The sequence below is a fragment of the Aulonocara stuartgranti genome (genome assembly GCF_965226115.1).
Source record: "Aulonocara stuartgranti genome assembly, chromosome: 16".
In the NCBI taxonomy this organism is placed as follows: domain Eukaryota; kingdom Metazoa; phylum Chordata; class Actinopteri; order Cichliformes; family Cichlidae; genus Aulonocara; species Aulonocara stuartgranti.
The window spans coordinates 37,923,517-37,950,588 of record NC_138952.1 but is presented as its reverse complement, the minus strand read 5'-3'; the positions used below and the strand labels follow the sequence as shown (position 1 = coordinate 37,950,588).

Genomic DNA, 27,072 nt, shown 5'->3' with positions numbered 1-27,072 from the left:
CAATGATCCAAAACACACCGCCCGGGCAACAAAGGAGTGGCTCCGTAAGAAGCATTTGAAAGTCCTGGAGTGGCCTAGCCAGTCTCCAGACCTCAACCCCATAGAAAATCTGTGGCGGGAGTTGAAAGTCCGTGTTGCTCGGCGACAGCCCCAAAACATCACTGCTCTCGAGAAGATCTGCATGGAGGAATGGGCCAAAATACCAGCTACTGTGTGTGCAAACCTGGTAAAGACCTATAGTAAACGTTTGACCTCTGTTATTGCCAACAAAGGTTATGTTACAAAGTATTGAGTTGTATTTTTGTTATTGACCAAATACTTATTTTCCACCCTGATTTACGAATAAATTCTTTACAAATCCTACCATGTGGATTCATGGATTTTTTTTCACATTCTGTCTCTCACAGTTGAAGTGTACCTCTGGTGCAAATTACTGACCTCTGTCATCATTTTAGGTGGGGGAACTTGCACAATCGGTGGCTGACTAAATACTTTTTTGCCCCACTGTACATACATAGCCTTCCAATTTTCAAAACAGTTGTCAAACTTATGATTGTCACATTGAGGTGAGATTTGTAAAACTAACCTGGTTACACTCTCTTAACAAGGAAACGTCCATATAACTGCAAAACATGGAAATAGTTTCTTTTGCTTGCCTGTCTTCAGCTCTCTTTGCTGGCTTCTAATGGACCACATCCCCACAGTGTTTCTGTCAGTAACATGACTGAGCATACACAGTTTCTCAGAGAGAAAGATTGGCAGAGGTTCACCAAGCTGCAAAAAACTGTCTACATCATCAAACACCAGGCGTCGGCTGTTCTCAGATGTTAAAGACGGGTGGGTCCTACACTATGCTAAACACGGCTCTCCTCAATGTTTTATGTTGGTGCCATCAAATTCAAAAGGAACTTATGGGCTCAAATTGTGGTCATAAATATTTTGTACTTGTAAATCAGTTTTGTATGTGTAAAAAGATTTGTGTGTGGACTTAGCCAAAAATATGTGTGAAACTGCACTCTAGTTTCAAGTTACAAGTATGAATTTTGACCCTATTTTTCTTCCTTTCAGCTGATTGGTCAATGTCATGTCAATCACAAATTTAACAATCCAATCAGAGAACAGATGGGTTTTCTGTCAGAGGGGTGCTATTTTGAACTGTAGGTCTTATGGGCGATCGTGGCTCAAGAGTTGGGAGTTCGCCTTGTAATTCGAAGGTTGCCGGTTCGAGCCCCGGCTTGGACAGTCTCGGTCGTTGTGTCCTTGGGCAAGACACTTCACCCGTTGCCTACTGGTGGTGGTCAGAGGGCCCGGTGGCGCCAGTGTCCGGCAGCCTCGCCTCTGTCAGTGCGCCCCAGGGTGGCTGTGGCTACAATGTAGCTGCCATCACCAGTGTGTGAATGTGTGGATGACTGGATATGTAAAGTGCTTTGGGGTCCTTAGGGACTAGTAAAGTGCTATATGAATACAGACATATCATGTCTGACAGAGGAAAACTCTACAGAACTAAACCAGATGTAGTACAGATGAACTTTATATAGACAAAGCAAAATGTGCCTTCATTAGTTCAAGGGCTAAATGGATTGTCGTTGTTGTTGTTGGACCAACAGACTATCAAAAACTATATTAATAAACAATTATATTAATATTTCTATTCAGCCCTCTGCACTACAAATTATTCCAGTTCAGAAACCAATTCTTTTTTTAGTTCTATCCGGGGAAAAATCCTCAAATTGATACGTACTTTAAAATTCTCAATGAGTCTGAAATCACTTTGGCTGAATTGGATGCTGCTGTTTCCCAAATGGCGAGTGGTAAATCACCAGGTCCCGACAGAATCTCAATTGAATTTTACAGACATTGTGACATTAAAGATTACTAGAGGTATTTAATGAATGTATAAATGATCACATGCTTTCTCCAACTATGAAACGAGGAATAATTTCTTTACTTCCTAAACCAAACAAGGACTAGCTTATGCAAGTTAGCTCATGTTTATGCCAACAGATTAAAAACAGGAATAACTCAAATAATAGACGAGACACAGTCAGCCTTTATAAAAGGACGTCATATCCACCATCATACCCGTTTAGTATTAGATATGTTGGATTACAATTATTTAATTCCTCATGATAGCCTTATTTCCTGATTTCTTTAAAGCTTTTGATTCTTTGGAGCATAATTTTTTGTTTAAAGCTCTGGAGTCTGTGGGTTTTGGTCCCAGATTTGTTAGTGTAGTGAAAATGTTGTGCAAAGATATAACAAGTAGTATTGCACTCGATCAAGGGTTTTCTAATAGTTTTAAAATGAATCGTGGCTAATAGTAATGCCCTATTAGCCCGTTATTGTTTATTGTTGCAGCCGAAATGCCATTTATATCAAACTCTCTTCAGATCTGGAAGGAATAAACATTCTTGATAAAGAATTTAAAATTTGCTGATGACACGGCCTTATTTCTAAAGAATGTAAATATGGTCTCTATTGCAATTAATAAAATCCTTTCATTCTCAAAGCAACCAATTCCATTATATTCAGCTTTATCTGGAAAAATAAAACACATTATATACGCAAATCACAATTAGTTAAAGACTATGAAAACAGGGGCTTGAAAGCTTTAGACTTTGAATCCATTATTGCTGCGTTCAGGCTCAGATGGATGAACGACTGCATTTCCCTCAATCTATGTGGTGCTATAATCCAAACAAACTCTTTAATAAGCTCGGGGTAGATTTTATGCTCAGATGTGATTTTGAAATGTTTAAGATTCCTTTTAAGTTGTCTAGTTTCTATAAGCAAGCTTTGAATTTTGGGAAACTAATTTTCACCCGCAATTCTGTGTTATGGAATAACAGGGTCATAGTCATCAATAAGAGTCCTTATTTAAATCAGACTGGTATGATGATGGTATGATGTGTGTTTGTTGTTGATCTGCTTGATAAAAACAGAAACTTGCTATCTTATGAAGAATTTATTGATAAATATAAAATAGACGTTTCATTTAATAATTATAATGTTTGTAAAGCGATACCCACACCACTGTTAAATCTTATCGTGAATACTTGAAAGATTTCACTAATAAGAACATGCTCACCTTCACTGACGATAGGTAATACCTCAATAAAGGACAAACAATTTAATCTCTAATACCTGTAAGCAAACAGTATTCTGTAACTATAATGTCAATGTCAGACATGACCTCGATAACACGTTGAAAGAAAAGTCATTTTCTTTTTACCTAAAGTAGCCACCTGTGCCTAAAATGAAAGAAACACTTCTTATCTGACATTTATCCAGTTGGAGAACTCCTGTATAAAAGGTTTAATTTAGAGGCCGACTCTTTTCTGTTCTTCCGATCCAGAAACATTAGAGCATCTATTTTTCACTTGTCAGTATGTTGATGCTTTTTGGTTTGAAATACTCTGTTGGGTTTCACTCAGATTTTCCAATACACCTTCCTTCACATCTAAGGATGTTCTTTACTTTATGGACAACCTGGACTCTGAAATCTCAGATGTTGTCAGTTTTGTAATAGTGCTGTGTATTTTATTCATTCATGTAAGTGGAAGATGCCTCTCCTCTGTTTACCATCTTCTTGAATTACTTTTGTCAATATTTTAAGTCACTCAAGCTTATTTCAAATATGAATAAAAAGACTGCTGTACTATGCTGTAAAATCACAAAGTACTTGCTATTCTAATGTTCCTGCTTGTGTCAAAAGGTCCATGTTCCTTATTATTTTACCGTAGAAACTTTTATTTTCTCCCAGTAAAGTTATGACTTGCTTCACCATCTTTATAATGTAAATTGTTACAATTCTGGTCTGTTTCCTTGACTTGTTTTGTATATGAGAATTTCTTTCAATAAAGGTTTAAAAACAAAAAAAACCCCTGCAGGACACCAGCACTCGAGGCCTGGAGTTGCCCACCCCTGCTATAGACAAACTACACTTTTTGCTGATCAACTTGATCAACTCATTTTGTGGATGTTTTATAAACAAAGACTGCAGCATAAATGTAATATCACACACTTTAAGCATACAGCACTGTGTGCATTTCGTTGCATCAGTTTACCCTCTAACAGGCATGCTCATGATGGAGTTCTGCTAGCTTGCCAGAAACATGGATCCACACACTAACACGGCTTACAGACCTGTGTACAAACGTTCAGATGTGCACACGTTTGAATCATTTCTCCTTTATTTTAAATGCAACAGCAGTCGTGACACCAAACAGCTCTGCTGGGTGTCCTTGAGCAAGACATTTTCAAGACATCAATCAGCGTCAAACTGTATCTCGAGTGTCGCTGAAACACACCGAGTGAGTACTTTCCTGCAGGGCAGTGGGTTATAGAAGTATTTCTCTCAGGTGAATCCCTCCAAACTCCCCAACAATATCACAAAACAGGTGGTTGAAATGTTAAAACAAACTTAAACCATTTTCTCACCATAATTACAAACCGGAGGGGGAAAACAACTGAAAGCTGAGATGATTGCCAAACTGGGGCAGGAATATCATATTTTTGGCATCTGTGCTGGTGCAGTGGTGGTGACATGTCATGCAGAGGATTTTCATCATTTCATTCAGGATTAAAAACTGGAAGGTAGAGACAGAGTGAGGTTAAGCGGCACATGAAATAGAAAAGAAAGATCAGAAAATGGATTTAAAAACTTTATCAAAAATGACAGAGCAAGTTTCAGTAACTATAAGAGTGGAAGGATGAGACGAACGACTTGACTGACCTGAAACGTCCTGCTGCTACTCTAACCACATGTACCCTCTGACTAGTACCAGAAGACATGTTGCTAAAAACAGAGTCATTCATGTGTGACTTTATCTACTGACTTACAAAGGCTAACTGCGATAGCTGACTAGTGTCATGGGTTGTATCCACACTCTTAGCACCAGAGAAGTGTATTTTTTTAACAGGGTGCTCTTTCCTCGTGTCAGGCAGTGCTGAAAAATATCCGCAATCATTTCCCACAGCCCCCAAAATATTATTTTAACCAAACGTTAACCCCAAATGTTTGTACATGTGGGTGGGATCCTGCAACCAGTGAATCTTGTAGGTGAACAGTTCACAGAGCTGTCACCTTAATCTGATAGATATTTCAACTCCAAAGGTTAACATCAGGGCTCAGTGTGAACAGTGTTACTGTTTAAACAGGGCTCAAAAGACTTGCAGTTGACTGAAGCCCCGTCTACTCTTTAAAAAAACACCACCAGGGGGCGCAAAAGTAAATAGAAAAGTGAAATTGTGCATTTCATGGTTCTATGAGTTAATTGCACCTGAACCTGTCCTAATAGAAGCTGTTGTTATTTTCAAAAGCACGTTCCAGCAATGGAACATTAAGGCCAACAGAGAGCTGTGCTACTCTCGGTCATCCTATCAGGTTGTTGCCCCATAAAAGCTCGAGATGAGTGTTTTTTGGCTACATCGTCACACAAAGATGCTAGTGAGTATGTCACAGATCATACGAGTCCAGGCTTTAGGGTGGTCAGGGCGTGATGTAAACACAATGCTTTTAACAGTTAGCATGTTGCTTTTCAGGCACTTGTTCCCAGCATATCCTTTAGTGTTTGATTACTTTAGTGGTCGCACACTTTCGCTAACTAACAAAGTGACTGAAGAGTTAAAACAACACACACTCGTACAGTCTTCTTTCATTGGTGGACTGTTAGGCTTGGGCAGCATCTTTGTCATATTTTACCAGGTTATTTCATGTTTGGATTTTTTCTATGTACTTTGTCTGCATCTCGCCCCCACCCTGACCCCAGCTTGCACAGTGGGAAAGTAGCATGTAAATTTCACTCAGCCATGACCCAGAAAAAACTAATTACTGACACTGACACAGCTTACACATGGAAGGCTAGCATCAGCTGGTGCTAGGACTTCAAACATTAGTCACACGCGGGGTGGTTTTCTTACTGTGAGATTGCTGCATCAGTCTACATCAGCGGTCCCCAACCCCTGGGCCTCGGACCGGTACCGGTCCGTGAGTTGTTTGGTACCGGGCCGCGAGAGTTGAGGCTCAGGTGTGAAATGTATAGTTTTCAGGGTTTTTATCGGTTTTCAGCGTCATTTTGTTATCGTTTTTATCGTTAACTCTGTTTTCCTGGGTCTTTTCACGTGTGTTATGAATAAATCTTCTTTTTTTTTGGTACCGGTACTAGTTTTATTTTGTTGTATTTATCCGCGACACCTTAAAGGCCAGTCCACGAAAATATTGTCGGGCATAAACCGGTCCGTGGAGCAAAAAAGGTTGGGGACCTCTGGTCTACATTATAATTTCCATTTAACCCATTTCCATTGAAGCTGGCTGCATGAGCACATTTGATGAAAGAGAGGCAGGTCTGACTGTGAAACGCTCTTCGGCTAAGGACTTGTCAGTTACAAGTATACCTGATAAACACAGCATGACAAGGATTTACATAATGAACTTAATGAATGAACTTTTTATTCAATAGGACCAAAACGAGTGGCTGAGTGCCTTGTACTTGTGCGGGCAAAGACGTTACAGTGTGACGATATTCTGTGAGGACAGTGGTGACAGCGGGGGGGGGGATGACTTCCTTTTAACAGGAAGACCTCTACAACATTGAGGGAGGCCCACCAACAAAAATGTGGTGATTGTGTCTGTCATTAAAAGGACGTCTTTGATATTGGAGCACTAAAGCTGAGCTCAGAGAACCTGACTCATCATAACATTTAAGTACAGACAGCTGAGAGAAAAGAAGTCCAGGTCTATCCCGATGGCCTCTACAGAGGGAAGACGAGAAAACAACTGGCGCAAATATACTCGTGTGATGTAATCTCAGTCCTAATTTGTTTATAATCTGTGCCCAGCATCCCTGGTTGAATGTCTACCTGACATACAACATGTTTTCAATCAGCAGATATTCAACCGATTGGTTTTACGCCCTGGGAGTCAGCACTGGTGAACTGGTGAACCTACGTAACATGAACCTCACATCTGCTCCTTTCTATGGAGGGACTTGATTTCAAAAGTAGCATCTTCTCGTTTCTCAAACTCGGCTTGTTTAACATGTGGCTAAAATGCAAGCTAACCCTAAACAGTTTGCTAGTTACTTGGCGGTTTGTTAAGAGTGGAACAAAAGAGACTTATTTAGAAATGACCCAAATATAAACCCAGAGGAACTGGCTGTATAATAGTTTTGGCAGCCCAGATCTTTAGAAGAAGGCAGACCCATCCCCAGTCAAACTCATTCACTCCGGACACGTCTTAAAATCTTAAAATAACTATAACAACAATATCTTTCCAGTATTAAATAATCTTATATAAAAACACACAAAAACAGTTGGAAATAAATGGCAAACCTCCCTCTAAGGGCTCCCCGCCTGCCTCCCCCCCTCAGTTCACAATACACATTTACACACTGTGCCGTCCTTCAATGATCCCCTCCCTTCCTTGATCAGTAACATCACTGCCACTGCTCCATGCAGTACCTGCTGTTTTGCAGCAAAAGGTCTCTGTTGCCGTTAAAGTCTTTGTCTCTTGTTGCGTTTCAATTAAGCTGCACAGACGTTGTGAAAAAAGCTCGATAGGTGACTTTTCTGCTTCGCTTGTATACAGATATATACATATTTCATACTTATTGGATTAAACATGTATTGTTAATGATAAGAGTAATGAGGTTAATATTAACAATCAGGGTCTGAGATTAAGAGTAGGACACTTGCTACTTCCTCAGAGTCCGAGGGTGGATGGTTTAGGATGGAGCGAGACGGATAAGGAGAGAGACATTAATTATTTTCTCTTCAGGAACAATTACACCAAATTGTTGAGTTCAGTTCTTTAAGCTCCACCCACAGCGTCCTCCTTCCCTTACCACTCACTGGTCAGTTTGGTGCTTTGGTCCCGTTTCGGCGGAGCAGGAGGCGGGCCTCGCCGCAGCGTTGCATAGCCTGAGATGTTGGCGTGTTTGGCGGAGTGGGAGTGTGCGTGGTGGCGAGATAAAGTCTGAGAGTGTCCTCGGACTCCCTGCTGCTGCTGTTGCTGCAGGAGCTCAGGTGGAGGAGGGGGGAGGAGTGCCATGTCGTCCATGGTGCCCACAAGCTCCATCTTGGAGGAGGATATGAGGTGGGAGGAGGTAAGCGAGCCGTGGCGAGACACAGACTTCCTCTTAAGGGTTCGGTTTAGGTCTTCCAGGAAGTGAGACTTTAGTGCCAGGGAGCCTGGAGCGACTGATTTGGGGGAGGTGGGGGGAACAGGTGAGGAGGAATAAGAAGACAGTGATGGGGGTGGGGTCTGAGATAGAGGTGGTGGTGAGAGGGGCATTGATGTTGTATTATCGTACTGGGCCGTGTTGCTCATTCGCCGGTTCAGTGTTGGAGGAAGGACCGCCCCCTTTTTCAGTGACCCTTGTTTCCATGATGACGAGGATAAGGAGGAGGTTGCCGGATGTTGGTGTGACTGCATCTGGGGCTGGGGGTTTACCACTGCCACTTTTGGGGGTTGGTGAAAATCTGATGGGTGGGGAGGAGGAGGAGGAGGAAAGAGCTCAGAGTCACTGGGGGGAGGTGGGAAGTAGTCTGGGGATGAATCGAGGTGAGGAGGCTGGGAAGGAGGAGGTGGGGGCAGAGGACACTGAAAGTCAGCCGGCTGGTGGTGCTGCCCGGTCTGCAGTCCCTGGAGTGCCAGCGGCAGGTTCGCCAGATTCAGTTTCCCTGGTTTGGGTAGCGGAGCAGGAAGTGAGGAAGAGTCTTTAGAAGGTGACCCTGTCGCTGACGAGGAGCTCGACGAGGTGCCCATCTGAGGAGCTTGGCCAAATTTGCTAACCAGGCTCTCAACCGTCTTGGGCCTCTCCTCCTGGGTCTCTCCTGATGAACTGGAGCGGATAGAGGAGGCTCTCTGAGGTGCAGGTGGAGGGCCCCGTTTGGAGGATCCCGTGGACGAGGAGGAAGGCGACCTCTTTATGGGCGAACTTGTCTTGGAGGACGAAGAAGAAGAGGGAGGAGGAGGGAACTCTCCCAGGGAGCTGTCGGTAGGAGGTGGCGGGAACTCTGGGGATTGTGGAGCCACGACACTGCCAGGTTGCCACTTTGGTTTGGCCTTAACTGCTGGAGGAGACAGAGGGGCAGCGATCTTGGATCCCTCCATGTTGGAGTTAGGGGCAGGGTTTCCTGGGAACTGATTGACAATTTGTTTGACCAAAGAGGAGGTAGCAGCTGCAATGGAGACAGCAGAGGAGGTGGAAGAGGGAGAGATGGCAAGATTTTTGGAGGAAAGGCTGTGCTGCTTTGGCAGAGTGGGAGGTGGCTGATTTGGGGAGTGTCCTGTGGAGAAGCTCTGCTGCTTTTTAAATGATCCGTGTCCAACTTGTGGCTGCGTTGGAGACACAGGTGAGAGTGCGATGGGAAGGGAAGAGGGGCCTGAGGGTTTGGGAGCAGTGAGAGGGGGAAATCCTCCAGTGAAGGTTTTGGGAGGTGCAGGAGGTGGTGCGTTAGGTGACAGAGGTCGGAGACCTTGCAGGGAGGTTGGAGGAGACAGCTCAGTGGAAGGTGGAGGAGGAGGTGGGGGAGAGTTATCATCAGGCACTGCTGGGCTGAAGTCATACACCATGTTGGGAAACTTCTGTGCCAGGAACTGTTGGAGGCCCGTGTTGGAGAGTTGAGTGCATGAGCTAGGGATGGGCTCTGGAGGTGGTGGGGGTGGCAACCCATTGGCATCCGGGCTCTCGGGGGGAGGAGGGGGTGGGAGATAGGAGGGCTCCTGTGCCAGCTCCTCCTCCAGTGGGGGTGGTGGTGGAAGAGCGGATGGGCTTGGAGGGCCAAATTTCAATGCTGCCATGGCTGAGCCCGGCGCTGGTGCCGTGGGTGGAGGAGGAGGGGGAGGAGATGGTGGTAGCTGAGGGGAGGTGCTGTAGGCAGCTGGAAGGGTGTTGTAGTTGGAAAGCGAGGGTGGGGGGGCACCCGCCTGCTGTGTTCTGGATTGGTTCTGGCTCTGCAGGCGAGCCAGCGTGCTGTACTTCACGTATGAGGCGGGAGGAGCCGGCTGATGGGCCACGCTCGCTACAGGGGGCAGTGCGGGAGGCGACGGCGGTGACGGGGAGGACTCCTCAGATGGGACGAGGTTGTCAGTGAAGCTGGTCCGGGATGGTGGAGTCTGAGAGAGAGGGAGCGGCTGGGGGGAGAGGCTGGGTATCTGCACAGGGATGGGTCTACTGATCGGGTCGATCTTCATCATCTGCAGAGACAGAGATCAGAGCGGGGAGTGGGATGCAGGATAAAGACGTGGTGAGAAAGGAGGGAACAAAGAAAAAATGACCACAAGCTCTAAAAATGAAAAAATCCACAAGAAGGCGAAACATCAAACGAGTGCAGAGAACACACACAAACATTCACTGAAGAGTCATTACAATCCAATCGTGTGAGGTCTTAACATGCCTTACATACAAAGGTACTGAATGTGTTTGTTATTAATCAAAGGAGCTTGCAAAGAAATATTATTAAATATGTGTTTATACACCAGTTTGTATTTAATCATTAATTATCATTAACATCCTCCACAGTGCTCTGTTTCCTGTCTTCCTCCCTGCTAAAGGTTTCTTCCTTTAAAAAGAGTTTTTCTTGCCACTGTCGCCCAATGCTGGCTCACAGGGGTTTGTCTGCTTGTTGGGATTGTCTCTGTATTATTGGAGCGTCTTATATATAAAGCACCTCGTTGTTGTGATTTGACGCTATATCAATAAAACTGAAAACATGCCTTGTTTGTTTGTTGCGTTTCAGTCAGTTTTTTGATTTGTTGCAGTTGTATCAACATAGTTTATTGTTAAATCCCCCAAACTGATTTTATCTCGTATAAAATGTTACAAGTTGTCCTTTTATATTCATATGTATATATTCCTATATCTCTATATATTTATCTATTTATCTCAATATTTATCTATTGTAACTTTGTTCCTAAACTAATTTAATACGAGTTCTTGTTGTTTGTTGTATATTTGCTGCTCCATTTCCATCTGGGATTCATAAAGTTTCTCTGATTCTGAAGTTACTATAATGTTAACGTTTTAGCGCAGAGGGGCACGTAAGGCCAGCAGCAGGCTGTCAGCATGCTAGCAATGAACAGTGGAAACCTTCTCATTAAATCAATACACTGCTGAATCACTGCATGTCCAAGTCAGTTAGGACTTGTTCATCAAAACAGAAAAACAATGCATATTTCAACATTATTATTAGCGTTAGAGTTCAATGTTATTAACACGTTTCATATTCTGGGCAGGTGTCAGGTTCCTCTGACACGCGTGTCTTAGGCAGTTTGTGGTTGAGCTGCTGTTCCACGTTCGTTCCAGCTTTCTTTACAAACTCTTTGTTTGGCCTCTGATCTGGCATCAAACTCAACGATGTTCACCGTGAGCCGGGCTCAAACATGTCTGCTTAGCTTTAGTTAAACAGTGTCATTCATTAAATGTTTGCAGGGGGCATTCACACCACGAGGTTAGGAAGAAAATCCAACAGGTCAGCTGCAGCCGTTTAAAACAGGTGGAAACCAACATATACATGTTACCATAGAGACAAGCTGGCGGGATGGTCCTGACTCTAACCTGACTGGGGTCATCGTGCCCGTGAGCGTGACCACTCCACGTACAGTAATGGCAACAAGCCTGTGTTACATTACATGATATAATGACACTGGCTGCAGCGCAGCAGCAAAAAGAACATCTTTGACTTGCAAACACTCTGAATGATTAGCTTTGTGTTCGCAGCTACTTGCTTTCTGACGACCAACGAAAAGTCCTGAATCCTAACTACACATCTGCAACATCTACATTTGCTTGTTTTTACTGTAGCTTTTTTAAGACTCGTACAGTTTGGGTTTTAATGAACGTATGATTTACCACAGACTGTGATTCACTAACAGCTTTTCAAGGCCTTCAAACTAATGCACAGAAATGCTGGAGGAAGCATCGTAGGCCTAAAGTCGAGGAAAACATCTGTCACATCTGTCACATCTACTCAACTGTTCAATGTCATGATTGTCCATTTTTATACAACTGCAGCTCAAGTGTCACTTCAAATAAAACCAGTGCTTTAAAGATTGCAGCCAAGCTGTTAACATGCCGGTTACATCACTTCCTGTCTAACCTCCACTCCCTCCTCCTCCTGCACAAAGTGGAACTGGCATACGTCCCTTCATCTTTGATCGCTGGTAGGAAAGCAGAGGGGAAACATGGGCAAAGGCAGAACACAAGCAAACAGATGATGGAGGAACACACTGTGAGCATGACCGCACCTCTCCTTGTGTTCCTCTCCTCCAAGCATCAGAGAAAATGGAGCTGACGACACTCTGGGAGCGGGTGTGGCCCGATGATGTCATCTCTGATACACCGCTGTCTGACTGGCTCGAGTGGTTGGACTGGGATTCTGGAGGGTTAACAAAACATTGAGAAACTGATGACAGTGCTTTTAGTGTGTCTTTTAGCTCATGTTTGAAAGAATCCAGCTGCAGGGATCTTTCCACAGCAATGTTTATCAGGCTCTGAGTGCTCCTTCAGCCCTAATGTGTTTATCTGTAGGTGAGATATACATTCACATGTAATACATAACAACACACTGCACAGCAAAATCTCCAGTGTTAAATTAACACTAGAGAGTGTCTATATGGGTCCACACCTCTGAGTGTTAAATACAACACTGTTGAGTGTTAAATTAACACCTTTGACAGTGTTGTATGTTTAAAAGTAACTTAGTCAGTTTTGAAGATTAACAATGGCTAACACTGAGCAGTGCTGATTTTCTAACACTGGAAAATAACTCAAAATGTTAGAAATATTCCAGTGTTAGAAAATCAGCACTGCTCAGTGTTAGCCATTGTTAATCTGCAAAACTGGCTAGGTTACTTTTAAACATATAACACTGTCAAAAGTGTTAATTTAACACTGGAGATTTTGCTGTGTATGAACGAGCCAGTAGAGCAGGGCGATACGACCAAAAATATTTATCACGATATACGTTTGAAAATTTGCGATAACGATATAACTGACACGAGACAAAATACTTTACGACTCCACAACTTTATTAGTGCAAAAAAACCAAACAAACATCAGTGTATTTTCACTTAAACAAGCAGCTGTTTTTTGCATTAAAGTTATATAAACTTTAACAGTGCAAATGCAAATTCCTCGCTGACAGTTTAACCAAAAGGCGTTTCCAGTGGAAACTGGCCGACATATCCTCAGCATAACCATGTATAACATCCACAAAACTTAAAAAGAGGTTATACACACACAATACGGTAATATCATGTTGAAGCGCAGCACGTATCACTCCGCGAGGCTCCGCCTACGATAGCCGTAATGCTCCCACAATCCATCAAGCGGTGCGGCTTCGTAGCTTTGCAAAGTCGTACTGAAACATCTGACAGATTTTCGAGCGCCGTGCACATAAAATCGTTTCCAGGTCAGTAAACACAACCAGAGTTCATACATAAGGCACACGGGATTATAAGGGGCTCTGTCGACTTTCAGAAAAATCAAAGGATTGATTTTAAGTGCGCCGTATTTTCCAAACAACACGGTAATAACGACGGCCCGCTAGCATGCGCTACCAAAAATAGTGCTTTGTTGTGTGTCTGAGGGACGAAAGCTAAACCAGTTCCACACCAGTGAAGCTGCAGCATTTTTACAAACCAGTTCAGGTTCATCTGTTTCATTCAACGATCCACTTTCTCCGCCATGTGCGTATGTAAACAAAGGCACTGTGTATGTGCGTTTTACCCATATTCTATCACGATATTTCATTTTCTTAGCGTTTCCCAACATTACACCAGTATTACCATGAACGGTATGATATAGCCCCGCCCTACCAGCCAGTGATCTCAACCAAAGGAGGCACACGGACCTGGAAGGCTGGAGGAGCTGGATCCAGACTTGATGGAAGACGAAGACAGGGAGGACCAATCATAGGCTGCCTCCGACCTCCTCATTGCCTCCTGGAAGTTGATGTACAGCTGCTTCCCGTACTGATGGACACATACACAGGTGACACTTTACACAAGAAAGGCAGCTTCAGCAAGTACACAGCGTCCCCACAGTGCTCCCCCCATATGCATCAGGCTGTGGGCAGGAATAAACACTTGGGGGGGAGGTGTCAGTAACAGCACGCCGATCATAAATCAGTAGTGAATAAGTGAAAATGACAAAGTAATAGCAGGCAGTATGAGGCGTGCTTATTAGATCCCATCTGTGGGCTGTCACACACACAGTCACAGCTCTGTGGACTTTAGTCTCAGGTTACACACTCTTATAAACAGCTAGGCTGAGAAAAGGAGCACACAGGCAATCAGAGCGCTGAAAGTTTGGCAAAGTTAGCTGGCACAGGGTGTTAGACCATGGAAAAGAATTAGAGCACATCATTTAACAATAAAAACAGGAGTTGTTGTTGTTTGTTTTTAAATAAACAACAGCATCCTAAACACGGGCAAACTCTTCAATTTATACTTGTTTTCATACATCATATCCAGAATAGTTTCCCAGTTTTTCATGGTGCACCAGCATGGTCCTGTGTCCCACAGCCTGTGAGCCGCACCAACATCATACACTACGAGTGAATCATCTCCGATTAGAGCCGTCGTGTGATACGACAGGGAGACTGTGAAACGTTTACCTTAGCGATGCGGATGCTGTTGATCCACTGCTGCAGCGTTCTGACATCGTCACAGCAGAGATATTTGATGTACTGTGACTTCTTCTGGATCTGAGGGTGCTACAAAAACACGCTGCATTAACTCACTGGATACTATTAGTTTTAGACCCATCCAAGCGTCACTACAGTTTTTCACCACTAGATGGCAGTGGAAGATCATGTCCACCTACCTTCAGCACCATGCAGTAGTCTGTGGGAGCCTTGTACTTGCTCTTGTAGTCCTGACCAAGGTAGACATTAACATGATCCAGCTGGAGGAAACACGCCAGGTCTCTGGATGCCTGCACAAACACACGTATCTCACAACTTTGCACCCAAACACTGACTGTATGACAAAGTGCTGCCTCCATTACACACCTTGGCCTTGCCCTTGGGAACGTAGTAGATGCCCGAAGCCCTCAGCAGAAAGTAGCGCTTCTTCCAGGACTTTTTGCCATCCTCCTTCAGCCATAAGACACCCTCCATCTCAGGGACGGACACTGAGCTGCCCCCGAAACACTCCTGATATACAAAAACACCATTTTTATTTTCGCCTGAAATTAAAACCATCATGCTAAATGCTAAACATTCTACATGTTTAGCATTTCATGTAAGGACCCAACAGAAGGGAATCTGATGAGGAAAAAAAGAATAAAAATAGAGACCGACCTCTAACAGAGCCTCCTTGTTCCTCTCGGCCATCTCGCATGTCTCCTTCCTCCCCAACAAGTAGTTCTGCAGTAGACAGTGAGCATGAGAAAGAAGGGGTAGGTGAGGAGCTGGAAGTCCAAGAGAAGGTTCAGTCGAGAAGTCGCAGCAATCGGCTCATTATTGTCCAACTTCTGGTTTAAGGTCAACCCTAATGTTCAGGAAAAAGTCCCGCTGTGACCTGCACTATGCTGCATGTGGAGGAGCACTCCGAGCTGGTGCAACATGCCAGAATCCGCCCCATGAATGAGAACGGTGTCCTGCGGCGCTGTGAGGGACAACATGCCACTTCTCCACCTTGCTCATCACCTGTTACCTTTTACAAGATTTGCCTGGAAGCTTCTGCACCTCCTCTGACACCCAGCTTTCCAAGAAGAGACACGCGTGACAAGGCGGCTTGTCACGCGTGTCTCTGCGACGGCGTTTGATTCTTATCAGCCGATTCCTGAACTTTTGAACATTGGGTCATAATTGCAGGGTGCTTTACATGTGCATATGTCTCACCTGGGGGTTTTTGAACAGAGCATACTTCTCTATGCGCTCAGTGAACATCAGGCGGTTCTGGCTGTCTCTGGTCCAGTTCAGCAGGTTCTCCACGAGGTTCTCGTGATCCTCAAAGAGCCGCTCTGCATACAGTCAAAGTCCAGACCGCAGCATTAAAATCATTGCTAGTCCACCACTAACACTTTCAAAGATTTTGTCATGAAGCAAACGATAAGCACAAAGTGTTTCACACGAGCTAAAGATCTGGAAATGTCCCCGCCGCCCTGACACGTTTCAGCTTTCCGTACGTACACGTTTAAAATCTCAAAACAGGAGACTTTAATTTTCCTACAATAACAACCCAAAAATGTTTTGATGGGAGTTTTTTGACCAGTTTATGAATACTAACATGTGATTAAAGAGGCGTGTTTGTTGATACACGTCAGCTTTCCTTCAATCAGCAGAAGAATCCTCATTAGATCATTCCTGCTGTGCACAGCGACATCAGCTTCAGGTCTGAAACAGGAAGTCAATTTATTGCTAAAGGGTGCCCAGCAGGGTGCTGGTGGCGGTGTGGGAATGTGAGGGGGGTGGTGGGTGGAAATAGACGTGGAAAGCATCACTTACTTGATTAATTAGTACAGCTGGATTTAAATCTAACCCCAGATTGTGTTTGTAAGCAGAGCTTTGAGAGACGTGTGGATTTGTGTAAACGAGGAAGCTTTAGATTCAGCTGGATGTGATCAAACACACTTTGACGTCCCGCTCTCTTTCATAACACTGCTGACCGCAATTCAGCAGAAGCCCTGAAGATGTAGGTTAGATCACACGCATCACTGCACTGGACCTACAAACAGACTGTGTGTGTGTGTGTGTGTTAAACTGAGTGGAAGCTTGTAGTACAGTGTGTGCTACATACACGCAGTTCAACCCCCAAAGGAAGTGTGTGTGTTTGCAGCTGAATATCTGTGCTGTCACTGATGGCGAAACATCACTGAACACAATTACAAATCTAAGCTAAACAGCAGAACTGAGCTTCACTCGTTTGGTTAAAGTCTGGTAGCACCAGATCACAAATCCCAGTCTGCTTCACACGGTGAACACGAACACGTTACACTCATCTAACAACAGGTAAGAGCATTTTAAAAAGAATCCTCTTGTTGATTGATGACCCATAAAACCAGGTTCAGTTTCTAAGAGCTCACATTGAACACGGAGCTACAGTGATGCTAAACCAGATGTGACAGTGACGGGGGACCGAACAGTAATATCTGTCAACCACTGCTCATCAGCCATATCTGATCAAAACACGGATTTAACGCTCCATATTTTTGTCCCAAAATAAGTGCCTGAGCCTAGAATTTCACCTGCAACATGTTTTCCCAAAGACTGTATGATTGCAGCCATTCCCCAACTCTCTGTGAATGGGACTCATGGCCATTGATCAATGGTCTTTGATCAGCGGGTTTTGATCAATGGTCGTGAGAATTTGCATAATTAAGATTAAGGAACTGACCTCCCAGCCCATTGTTCCTTCAGTGGGCTGGTTTCAGTCATTGTGCAAATGTCCTGTTTATAAGATTGAAACCTGCAGTCAGCTGAGACTGAAGACGTCACCTGATGATGACGAAACGTTTCTCCCACAAAACGCTACGTCCAGATGAACAGAATCAACTTTTGGAGACAAAGACTGTATGACTGGAAGTAGGTGCAGCAGCGTGGGACGTCAAAAAGAAGACACGTCACGTAGTGTCCATGTGTAAATATGGGAACAGTTTAAAAAAGTATGACTCAGGCTCTGATTGTGGATCACAACAGCTGGTGTTTAGGGATGAGGTCATCTAAGTGTCCACTGCAGCCACCAGCTGTACTTTCATACTGCATTTTCCATCTGTGAGATATATAGATATATATGTATATATGTATATTAGGGGTGCAACGATACTCGTATGGATATTGAACCGTTCGATACAGTGCTTTCGGTTCGGTACGCATATGTATCGAACAATACAAAATTTGTAATTTATTTTATCAACTTTCCTTCTGACGATGCTGTCTGTGTTGAGCGCTCAGTGGATCTGCGCTCGACAGTGCAGCCTAGGCGGAGTAGTCGAACGCAGATTCACTGAGCGCAGGGCAAGCTAGCGAGACAGAAGTTAAGCTCTCGTTGCAACATGGCAAATTGAACCTCCCCCACCCTCATTCAGATCTGGCCTTTGGAACTATTTTGGTTTTCATGTGACGTATGACCCTGAAGGTAAGCGAGTCATGGACTAAAGTAAAACAGTATGTCGGATGTGCCACGCAATGGCACATCCGACATACTGTGGATGTGCGTAACTGTGTGTTAGCGCAGTTAGCTCGTTAACGTGTTGACGCCGTCCCCCACGCACGGGGCGATCTGCGGTAGCTCGTTAACGGAGATTCGCCGTGTTGTGGCGTTAACGTCATTTCAGATTAACGCTGACAGCACTAGTGGGAACACAACGAATATGACTGCACATTTACTCCGACATCATCCTAGTGCAAAGACAAGTGGAAGCAGACAAAAACAACAAGCACGCATGCTACAAACTTTACCCGAGTCATTTAGACAGCCGTTAGCACAGGATTCTCCTTATGGGGACCTGATATGTTTAATATGCTGCTGAGTGTGTGTTTATTTTTATGCTCCTCTTTCCCTTCCCATTTCTGGCCCACTTGTCAGACGGACGTGTATTTGGGATTTTGGAGGACTGAACTGGAACGCGTTTGTGGTGGAAACCTCTGTGGGTGCTGTGTGAAGGGTTTGCATTAGTTTGTACACATCAGGGACCCTCAACACGAACTTTTAGCAGAGCTGCACATTAAAAAACCCAACATATTATATAATTTTTTAGTAACTTCTCTCCCTGTGTTTGCTTTCAGGAAACAGGAGTACACATGACGTCATGAGCAGACAGAAGAGCCTCTGTGTGCACGTGCACTCACCCATCTGCAACTCGCTGATGGTTTCCACCAGTGACCAGTCCGCACTGTAGCCACAGTGAGATTTCTCCAGCAAACTGTCCAGAACCTAAAGACAGGGACCAACTGTGAGATTAGCGCTGTGCTCATACTCTACTGCTTTTTAAACTAACTGCATGACTACACCAGCAGGAGCCGTACCTGTCTGACCGTTTGCCGTTCGTCCACCATCATGGTCTTTGAGCTCTCGTCTGACAGATGAACACGAATCACCAGCTGTGAGCAGGACCAGGAGGAGAGAGCAGAGTACGTAACACGGCTAAATGTGAGCTGCTAACATCTCGTAAGCTAACCTTAGTCAGGCTAATGTTGCTAGCAACTAACGTTTTCTTTTTAGGCTAGCGCACTGGCTAATGTTAGCTTTTTATGGGTTGAGGAATGGCTAACACAATGTTTTATATAAGCTAATAGTATCGTTGTTTTCAGCTTCTTGTTTTCACAATTTATTGTTTGTTTTTAATTAAATCTCGGACACTGAAACCAGCGCTGAGCTACACTCGTTTTATTGAAGCCTTTCTTGAAATGACTCCAGAAAGTTACAAACGTGATTACTTTATATTTACAGTACTCGTTCATTTATTGGTTAGCATTAGTATAGGCTTGTTCCTTTTTTTTGAAAATGATAAAATATGTTGCTATATGAATATTTCTCCCATCTCCTAGCACGGTGTATGTCATTCTGTATGCTGCGAAACAGTGCAAACTTTCTAGACTCTTCAGGTTTACCATCATCTACGCCAGGGGTGGGCAACTCCAGGCCTCGAGGGCCGGTGTCCTGCAGGTTTTAGATCTCACCCTGGGTCAACACACCTGAATCACATGATTAGTTCGTTACCAGGGGCCCGTTCTTCGTACCGCGCTAAGTGAGTTAGCTGGATGAGATTGTTGACGATTTCGCGTGGTCTTGGATCGTTCGGTTCCCCGAAGCTCATCCGGGACTTGCTGTCATAGCAACAGAGCCGTAAGCGTAAACCTGCTCGGGAGCAGGTTTACTTTATATAAACAGGATTAGATCGCGGCCACGCAGGTATGTCCGCTTCATTTATACGAAAACAACAGCGATATTCCACCACTGTTTCACCATAAATAAATAACATCAATGTAACTAAAGATAATGCAGCACCTGATCCATTTATTGATGTCACACAGATACATACAGGTCATTTCCTAAAAAAGGGAAATGTACTATTAATCATTCTATTACATGTATGTGATTATTTCAGATGTAATTCATATTTCAGAGTAGTAATTGTAATTTACTTCGTGTAATCAAGATGAGAGACCACGGCTATAAAAGCGAAGGTGGATTTGGGAAGTCTGTCGCAGCCATGTCCTGTCCGTATACGCGAGCCACCCATTGCGGAAGGTGCAAGATTGATAAGGAGAGTCCTCAGAATTCAGCGTATATTGCGGGATAGACAGGATCCTTTAGCTCAGCGCGACAGTGTGCTCATAGAGAGATATCGATTTTCCCGTGAGGGTATTATTCACTTAACCAACTTGTTGACGAGGGGGTGCAGGACCACCACCTGTCTTTTTTTGCTCTGCCCTTTTCTTGGTTGCTGTTATAAACAAACAGATTATTCCAGGGTCTCTTTCCAAGAGACGACAAGCAATATAAGTGATAAATATTACCATTCTGTAGAATATTCTTATATTTCACTTTTACTTGTTCCCATGTTCTAGTGGGTCCTGTTGTGGCTCTAATGTGAAAGAGGATATAATATAACATATTATAATATAATATAATGTAATATAATATTGGATAATATGGTGTGATATGATAATTCTACCCTACCGCCTACTGGTGTTGGCCAGAGGGGCCGATGGCGCGATATGGCAGCCTGGCTTCTGTCAGTCTGCCCCAGGGCAGCTGTGGCTACAACCGTAGCTGCCTCCACCAGTGTGTGAATGTGAGAGTGAATGAATAGTGGCATTGTAAAGCACTTTGGGTGCCTTGAAAAGCGCTATATCAATCCACTCCATTATTATTGTTATTATTAGATTACTTACGAGTTTAATTTGTCAGCAACTTTCTGCCAGCCCTCTCTCCTTGCTTTTGCAGCCTTTGCAGTGTTCCCTTGCGTTTTAATTAAACTCTGAAACTCCTGACATCCCTCACTCAAGAGTTCTTGCTCTGCTGCCGAAAAATACCGAGCGCACTCCTTCGACATTTTCGCCGACCAATCAGAGGGTTGCCAATCACTGTTTCTGCTATCGATGCGTAGCCCCTTTTACGACACCCAGTGATCGCACATTACTTCAGCCAGCTGTACTAATCGTCAACAGCAGGTGTGTTCGGGGAACCAGATTAGCGAGCTCACGGTTAGCGCGATGGTTTGGTCTTGGATGTGTCATTTGATCTTGGATGTAGTGAGCGACGTACGAAGAACGGGCCCCAGGCCTCTGGAGAACTTCAGGACATGTCGAGGAGCTAATTTAGCCATTTAAATCAGCTGTATTGGTTAAAGGACACATCTAAAACCTGCAGGGACACCGGCCCTCGAGGCCTGGAGTTGCCCACCCCTGATCTACGCAGTGATGTCAGAGAACCGAAATCAGTGCATCATGAACTGAATTCAAATGTTAGAAAACATCTGAATACACTGTTTTCAGTAAGAAAGCTTGCACGTAGATTCTGACATTCATATTGGCAGAAGCTGGGGTGAGCACAGCTCCTGCAGGCTTTGGTAAAGTCCAGACAGGCTGCTGTCAGGTTGAATTACGGCCTGTTGTGATTGGTTCTCTTTGTGTTAATCACCACCAATCACCAGTGATAGCAGTGCGTTTGAGTCAAAGTAAAGATTTCACTGTAATTCTGACAGTTTCCAAAGCAGAAACGTGACCTGGTCTCTGTGGTGGGTCCGCGCCGCCACATACATGATTACATTTTTAACAACCTCATCTCAAAAGCCACCTTATATCACACTTTCGTATAGAGCCAGTTCTATGCAGCCAGTAAGTGTTCATTCTTGTATTATTAAAAAACGTGAGCGATGGGTTGAGTGTGATTTTATGGGCTTTGTGCACACAGCTGTTCATACATCTGCCTCTTTCTCTAATGGGGCTTTTGCAGACATGGTGCTGAAAGATCACTTTTCTGGAGCTTTGTGCAGGATCAACATACAGATGATTCAACACACACACACACACACACACACACACACACACACACACACACAGGTAGCTGGGTGTGTGTGTGTGTGTGTGTGTGTGTGTGTGTGTGTGTGTGTGTGGGTAAATCCAGGTTGGTAATCCCTCCTCTCTCTCTCTGGGATTGGAACTTAACTTGCAGCGGTCATTATGTAGAGTGCTCAGTGTGTGTCTGCGTGTGTGTTTGATGTGCATGTTGACCCCAGCTGTTACTGACCAGAGCTTTCAGTGTGGAGTAACACTGACTTGACCCAGAAAATGAAGTGCGGCGAGCACGTACCATAGACGCAGCTACCAGACAACAAATGCGTGGCTCACCTTCTTCACCTGGGCCTCCTTGATCTTCTCGAGGGCCAGTCGGATGTTCTCTGCCTTCAGTTTGGCAGCCTGCTCCTCCTACAGACACACACACACCGGTCAGTCAATGCAAACGCCAGCAGTCACTCAGCATCGAGCCCGTCACCTACCTGACTCCTCCAACATGAGTTCATCGTTTGTTTCCCTCAAACAGCCAACACTTCTGTGTCTGCTTGATGTCAAATAATATTTGCGAGGTTTAAATAAAGAGAAGTCCAACTCCAGGAAATGCCGGCGTTTAATGTTTGGGTAGGATCGATGCATTCCCAGCTGGCTGTGTGCCAGCTTCCCGTATCACCAGGCTTCGGATGCGCTGATGTAGAAAGGCCGAACAGGTTAGCGCCACCGCAGAGAGCTGCTGTTCAGGAGCCCAAACTACGAGGAACCACGGGAAGAGTTTGGCTGGCAGGCGTGCCTCTCCTCCTGCGTCTCTTCATTTTAATCATCGTCATCAGCGCGTTATTGGACAGCACAGGAAAATGAGACTGGATTAATGCACGGCTGTTGGATTATCCAAACTGAGCGCACGCCGCTACTTCAGCCTGGACAGACGCCGCTTTATCACGTCAAAACAAGGAAGAGGAAGGAGTGGAGGAGGAAGACGGTGGATCGGAGCAGCTTCAGGCACAAGACCTGGAATCAAACAGACTGACCGCGTACGCTCATGCTGATGCAACCATCAGCTGATCTGCAGACTAACAGCCTCCTGTATCAACGAGCTATCAGACTTACTGAGTCAATCCCAGAGTGAAAGATGCTACCCTGTCCTGTCACATCCTCCCCGGCCAAGCGAGACAGAGGGAATGAGAGGAGGAGACGGAGGGAGAGATGCACCCAGCTGGGGGAGGGGCATTGCTGCTGTGCAAGCTTACATGGAAGAGCACTGATCTCTTTATCTCAGGCTCTCATGCCCCCTCCTCACAGACTCGCACTCCTGCTGTCATCTCCTCCTTCACTTTTCTCCTGCTGCTGTCCTCACCTCACCTCTCTACCGCTCACATTCTCTTTGAGTTGGATCCAGTTTTAAGGGGTCTGAGTATGGAGGCGCTCTGCTGTCAGTCAGGCTGCATGAAAACAGGAGCCATGTGGTGAGGAGGAGGAGATTAGCAGCCACTTTCCCTCATTCCCCTCCCCCACCCCCAAAACACACCGAAGGATGTGCACACACATGCGCGCGCACACGCACACAATTCTCCAAGCAGCACTGAAGCGAACAGCCTAAGCTCATAAAGAGCTTCATAATCCAGTGCCCATACTTGACTGGCCTTAATTATTCCACTTGGTTCCACAGTTAACTGTCGTGACAAACATATATGGAAGCAGACAATCATTCAGAGGTACAGCACTGTGCAAAAGTTTTGAGCCACCCCTCATTTCTTTATCTTTTGCCAAGAAACAAATGAAACCAAATGTGCACAGACTGAACCGATACGGCCTGACAGCCGTTCCACTGAGGCCATGTCTTCACTGCTGGTGGATCAGTTTTAGGGCTCCTGTCAAACCTTTGGCAGGACGTGACTAAAGCCAGTGAAACAAATGGTGGGTTTCTGTGATGGGCTGTTAGTAACAAAGTGTCTCTGGACATATTTAAAACTGGTTCTTTCATCCTTTCAGTTGGGGCCGTTTTGATGCTTGATTAACTCAGAGAGGGTCAAGTGGCTCTAACGGTCTGATGCATGGCTTGACTGAAAGTCAGACAAACCACAGCTAATGCCCAAAGAAAGCCCAGAGAGCTAACAAAGCTTCATTTTTGAATACTTGAACACGCCGACCTCTGACATCACTGTGTTTTCCATCTTGCAGCATAATCATCGTCTCTCTGTCTCACACATATTCAGCTGGCCTACATTATGAAGCAGCTAAAATGAGCTTGTGCTCAGGGAGAGAGCTTCTGCCTTTGAAGTTTTCTAGGATGAGTCCCCTCAGTGCTGCAGCTCAAAACACAGCGCACAGATGAACTGCACAACTGGGCCAGCAGTGTGTGAACAGAGTGTGGGTGGACTTATTGCTGAGGCAGTGTAACACTGACACAAAAACAGTATGCAGACCTGCTGCATCCACACACACACACACACACACACACACACACACACACACACAGTCTAATGACTGCAGATAATTACGCCCGCAGTGCAATCACTGCTGCAGGAATTAGACTGGCCCAGAAGCTCATAATCTGCCTGGATGGTCGGGGCCGTTATGCGTCCTCTAATCTGGGACACAGATGAAAAGAAAACACGGACTGTTTCCATCTTCCCAGAGACAGCTCGAGCATGTTGTGTGAATCAGAGTCAGGAATAGTGCAGCGAGGCAGCAGCGAGGCAGCAGCGAGACGGTCTGACCCACAGCGGTGTGAGAACACTGGTAAAACATTTGTTCCTGCATCATTAGAAAGTTCTTCAAGTATAATTTGATCATTCAGCACTATGTAAACGTCCAGCTTTAAACGCTGTTTGATGCGGTCGATTTCTAGGATGATATTCCTTTTTCCTCAAATTGGAGTTTTTGCGGGCAGCTGGCTGCGTTGTGTGCACGTGTCTACGTTTGATGCTCCTAGGAAGGGAATCACCCCTCTGTCCTCCAAAGGAGATTACCCCTGCAAATTTGGCACGTTCCTGTAACATCCAATCAAACTGCCACAGTTGCTTTTTCTTCCAATGAAATCCTGTCATTGCCGATCCAATCAGGATAAAGCCTCCTTACTTGCTTGGTATTTAAGCTGGCCTTCCTAATACACACAAATACAACCTGCAGCTTAAGAACCACAGATTCTCCGACAGCTACGATTGCCACGCTCCCGTCCACGGACGTCCACGTTCAGTGTTAATACAACTCCCACTGCAGTTAGTGCAAGTTCAAAATAAACAGTAAAAGACATAAGACGTGAAAATGTTGGTAAAAAATAACATAAGAAGAAAAACGAGTTTAAAAAAGAATAAAAAAATTATTGAAAATAAACCGGGAACGCCTGATCTCCACCAGCAGCCGGGATGCTGATCCCAGTAACTATTCTATATAGCGGGTAGCTGGTCCCATTATCAATACCAGCACCAGTCTCTGCTGCTGGCTGCAAACGCTCGTTAGCACAGAGACAGCCTGTGGACCGTGGTTTCTGCTAACAGCAGCTAACCTAAACTGTCCAGGAGAGCGCTCACACATTCAGCCCGAGCTATGCCACAATATGAAATATGAAATATTATCACACACATTTAGTCTTTTTTACTGGAATGCAGCGTCCAACACCGGCTGAGCTGGTTGGAGCTTGTAAAAGCAGACACAGAAGAGTTGGCTGTCACACCTGCTTACCTGTGCTTGGTCTCATTATCAGAAGTAATCCTACATCCTCACAATCCCCAAGATTTTACAGTTACAGGCAAACAGGGCAAACAGAAAAGCACACAGGTGGGGTGTGCTCCAGCGACACGCTCACTGGTTTTAGTTTCACATCAGGCGAGGTTTCATAACTCAACATGCACACAGAAATAATGACATATTAGCAGGTACATACTGAGTTTATGACAACTTTGTCCTGTGTGGTCTTCACCTTCAAAGACTTGGTACACCAGTGAAACGCACATATGTCACACGTAGCACACGTCCAGTGAAGCAGCATTTGCCTTCACTCATACATGAAGCAAACCTTAATTCAAAAGTGTCTCTGCACTTGGCTGCAGGTACGACTGAAGGCAAACCAGCTTTTGCATCACTGTGACAAACACAAACCGAGCAGGTGCTGAGTGAGACGCACACACAGCAACATCAGAACAGCAACGGGCAGCATCCACAAAGCTGTGCAAAACAAGGCTCAAGCACAGAGTTAGAAAAGGAAGGCAAAGAGCGAGGTGAACAGAGTTAACAAGCACATCGCCAAAACTCTTGTTTTATCGTGCACATGCATGTTTATTTGACTTATGTAGAAGAAGGTGGAGGAGAGGATGGATGCTGACGCATGAGGGCAGAGGGGCAGTGTGCAGAAGTATGTGGGGTGTCACCTTGGTCAGTAGGTGAGAAGGTTTTCCCGCTATGTTTCTCAAAATCAGCGAGGTTTCCCTGTCCAAATACGAGTGCTTGAAAAAGAAAGAGAGAGTGCCGGTGAATCGATCTGCTGCTGATTGGTTGAACGTGGTAGTTTAGCAGAAAGCTCAATGGTCAGGCAGAGATCAGAGAGGGAAACCTGTGAAGGAGAACTGCACACACAGCAAACACATTAAAGCAATGATCAGCTCTTAATGGAAGGATATTACATCCCAGTGACCCATGTGAGGTTAGCCCTGACTACAACCTGTTTATATGCAGTTTTCCCCGATTCGCCTATAAGTTCAAAAAGCTTCAAAGGTTACGCCTTTAACTTTCTTCATCTTAAAGTGTTTTTGTAGCATGTAGCACAAATACAAGGTTACTGCAGATATCAAGAGATTAAGACACATATCATGTGACAGTCATATGCAAAAACTTGTTTTCATAAAAACAACCCACACTGCCCACGGACACCTGCACTCACAAGTTCAGTTCAGTTTACTTATACAGGGAGTGCAGAATTATTAGGCAAATGAGTATTTTGTCCACATCATCCTCTTCATGCATGTTGTCTCACTCCAAGCTGTATAGGCTCGAAAGCCTACTACCAATTAAGCATATTAGGTGATGTGCATCTCTGTAATGAGAAGGGGTGTGGTCTAATGACATCAACACCCTATATCAGGTGTGCATAATTATTAGCCAACG

At 44.7% G+C, this 27,072-nt stretch overlaps 1 protein-coding gene across 3 annotated transcripts in view; it reads right to left on the bottom strand.

The window, feature by feature from the left end:
• Window positions 1-4,175: 4,175 nt before the first annotated feature.
• Window positions 4,176-27,072, bottom strand: part of raph1a (Ras association (RalGDS/AF-6) and pleckstrin homology domains 1a) — a 78,851-nt gene continuing 55,954 nt past the window's right edge. For 2 of the 3 annotated variants that reach the window (XM_082507945.1, XM_082507946.1), the window contains 12 exons: window positions 26,340-26,414; window positions 22,309-22,386; window positions 18,979-19,053; window positions 18,802-18,886; window positions 15,853-15,974; window positions 15,310-15,375; window positions 15,019-15,162; window positions 14,832-14,942; window positions 14,623-14,721; window positions 13,858-13,978; window positions 12,251-12,381; window positions 4,176-10,201 (listed from right to left, as the gene is read on the bottom strand). In XM_082507945.1, the coding sequence (XP_082364071.1) occupies window positions 7,841-10,201; window positions 12,251-12,381; window positions 13,858-13,978; window positions 14,623-14,721; window positions 14,832-14,942; window positions 15,019-15,162; window positions 15,310-15,375; window positions 15,853-15,974; window positions 18,802-18,886; window positions 18,979-19,053; window positions 22,309-22,386; window positions 26,340-26,414 (3,468 nt within the window). In that variant the 3' untranslated portion in view covers window positions 4,176-7,840. The remainder of the gene's footprint in view (window positions 10,202-12,250; window positions 12,382-13,857; window positions 13,979-14,622; window positions 14,722-14,831; window positions 14,943-15,018; window positions 15,163-15,309; window positions 15,376-15,852; window positions 15,975-18,801; window positions 18,887-18,978; window positions 19,054-22,308; window positions 22,387-26,339; window positions 26,415-27,072) is intronic. The other variant, XM_082507947.1, reaches the window with a different exon arrangement.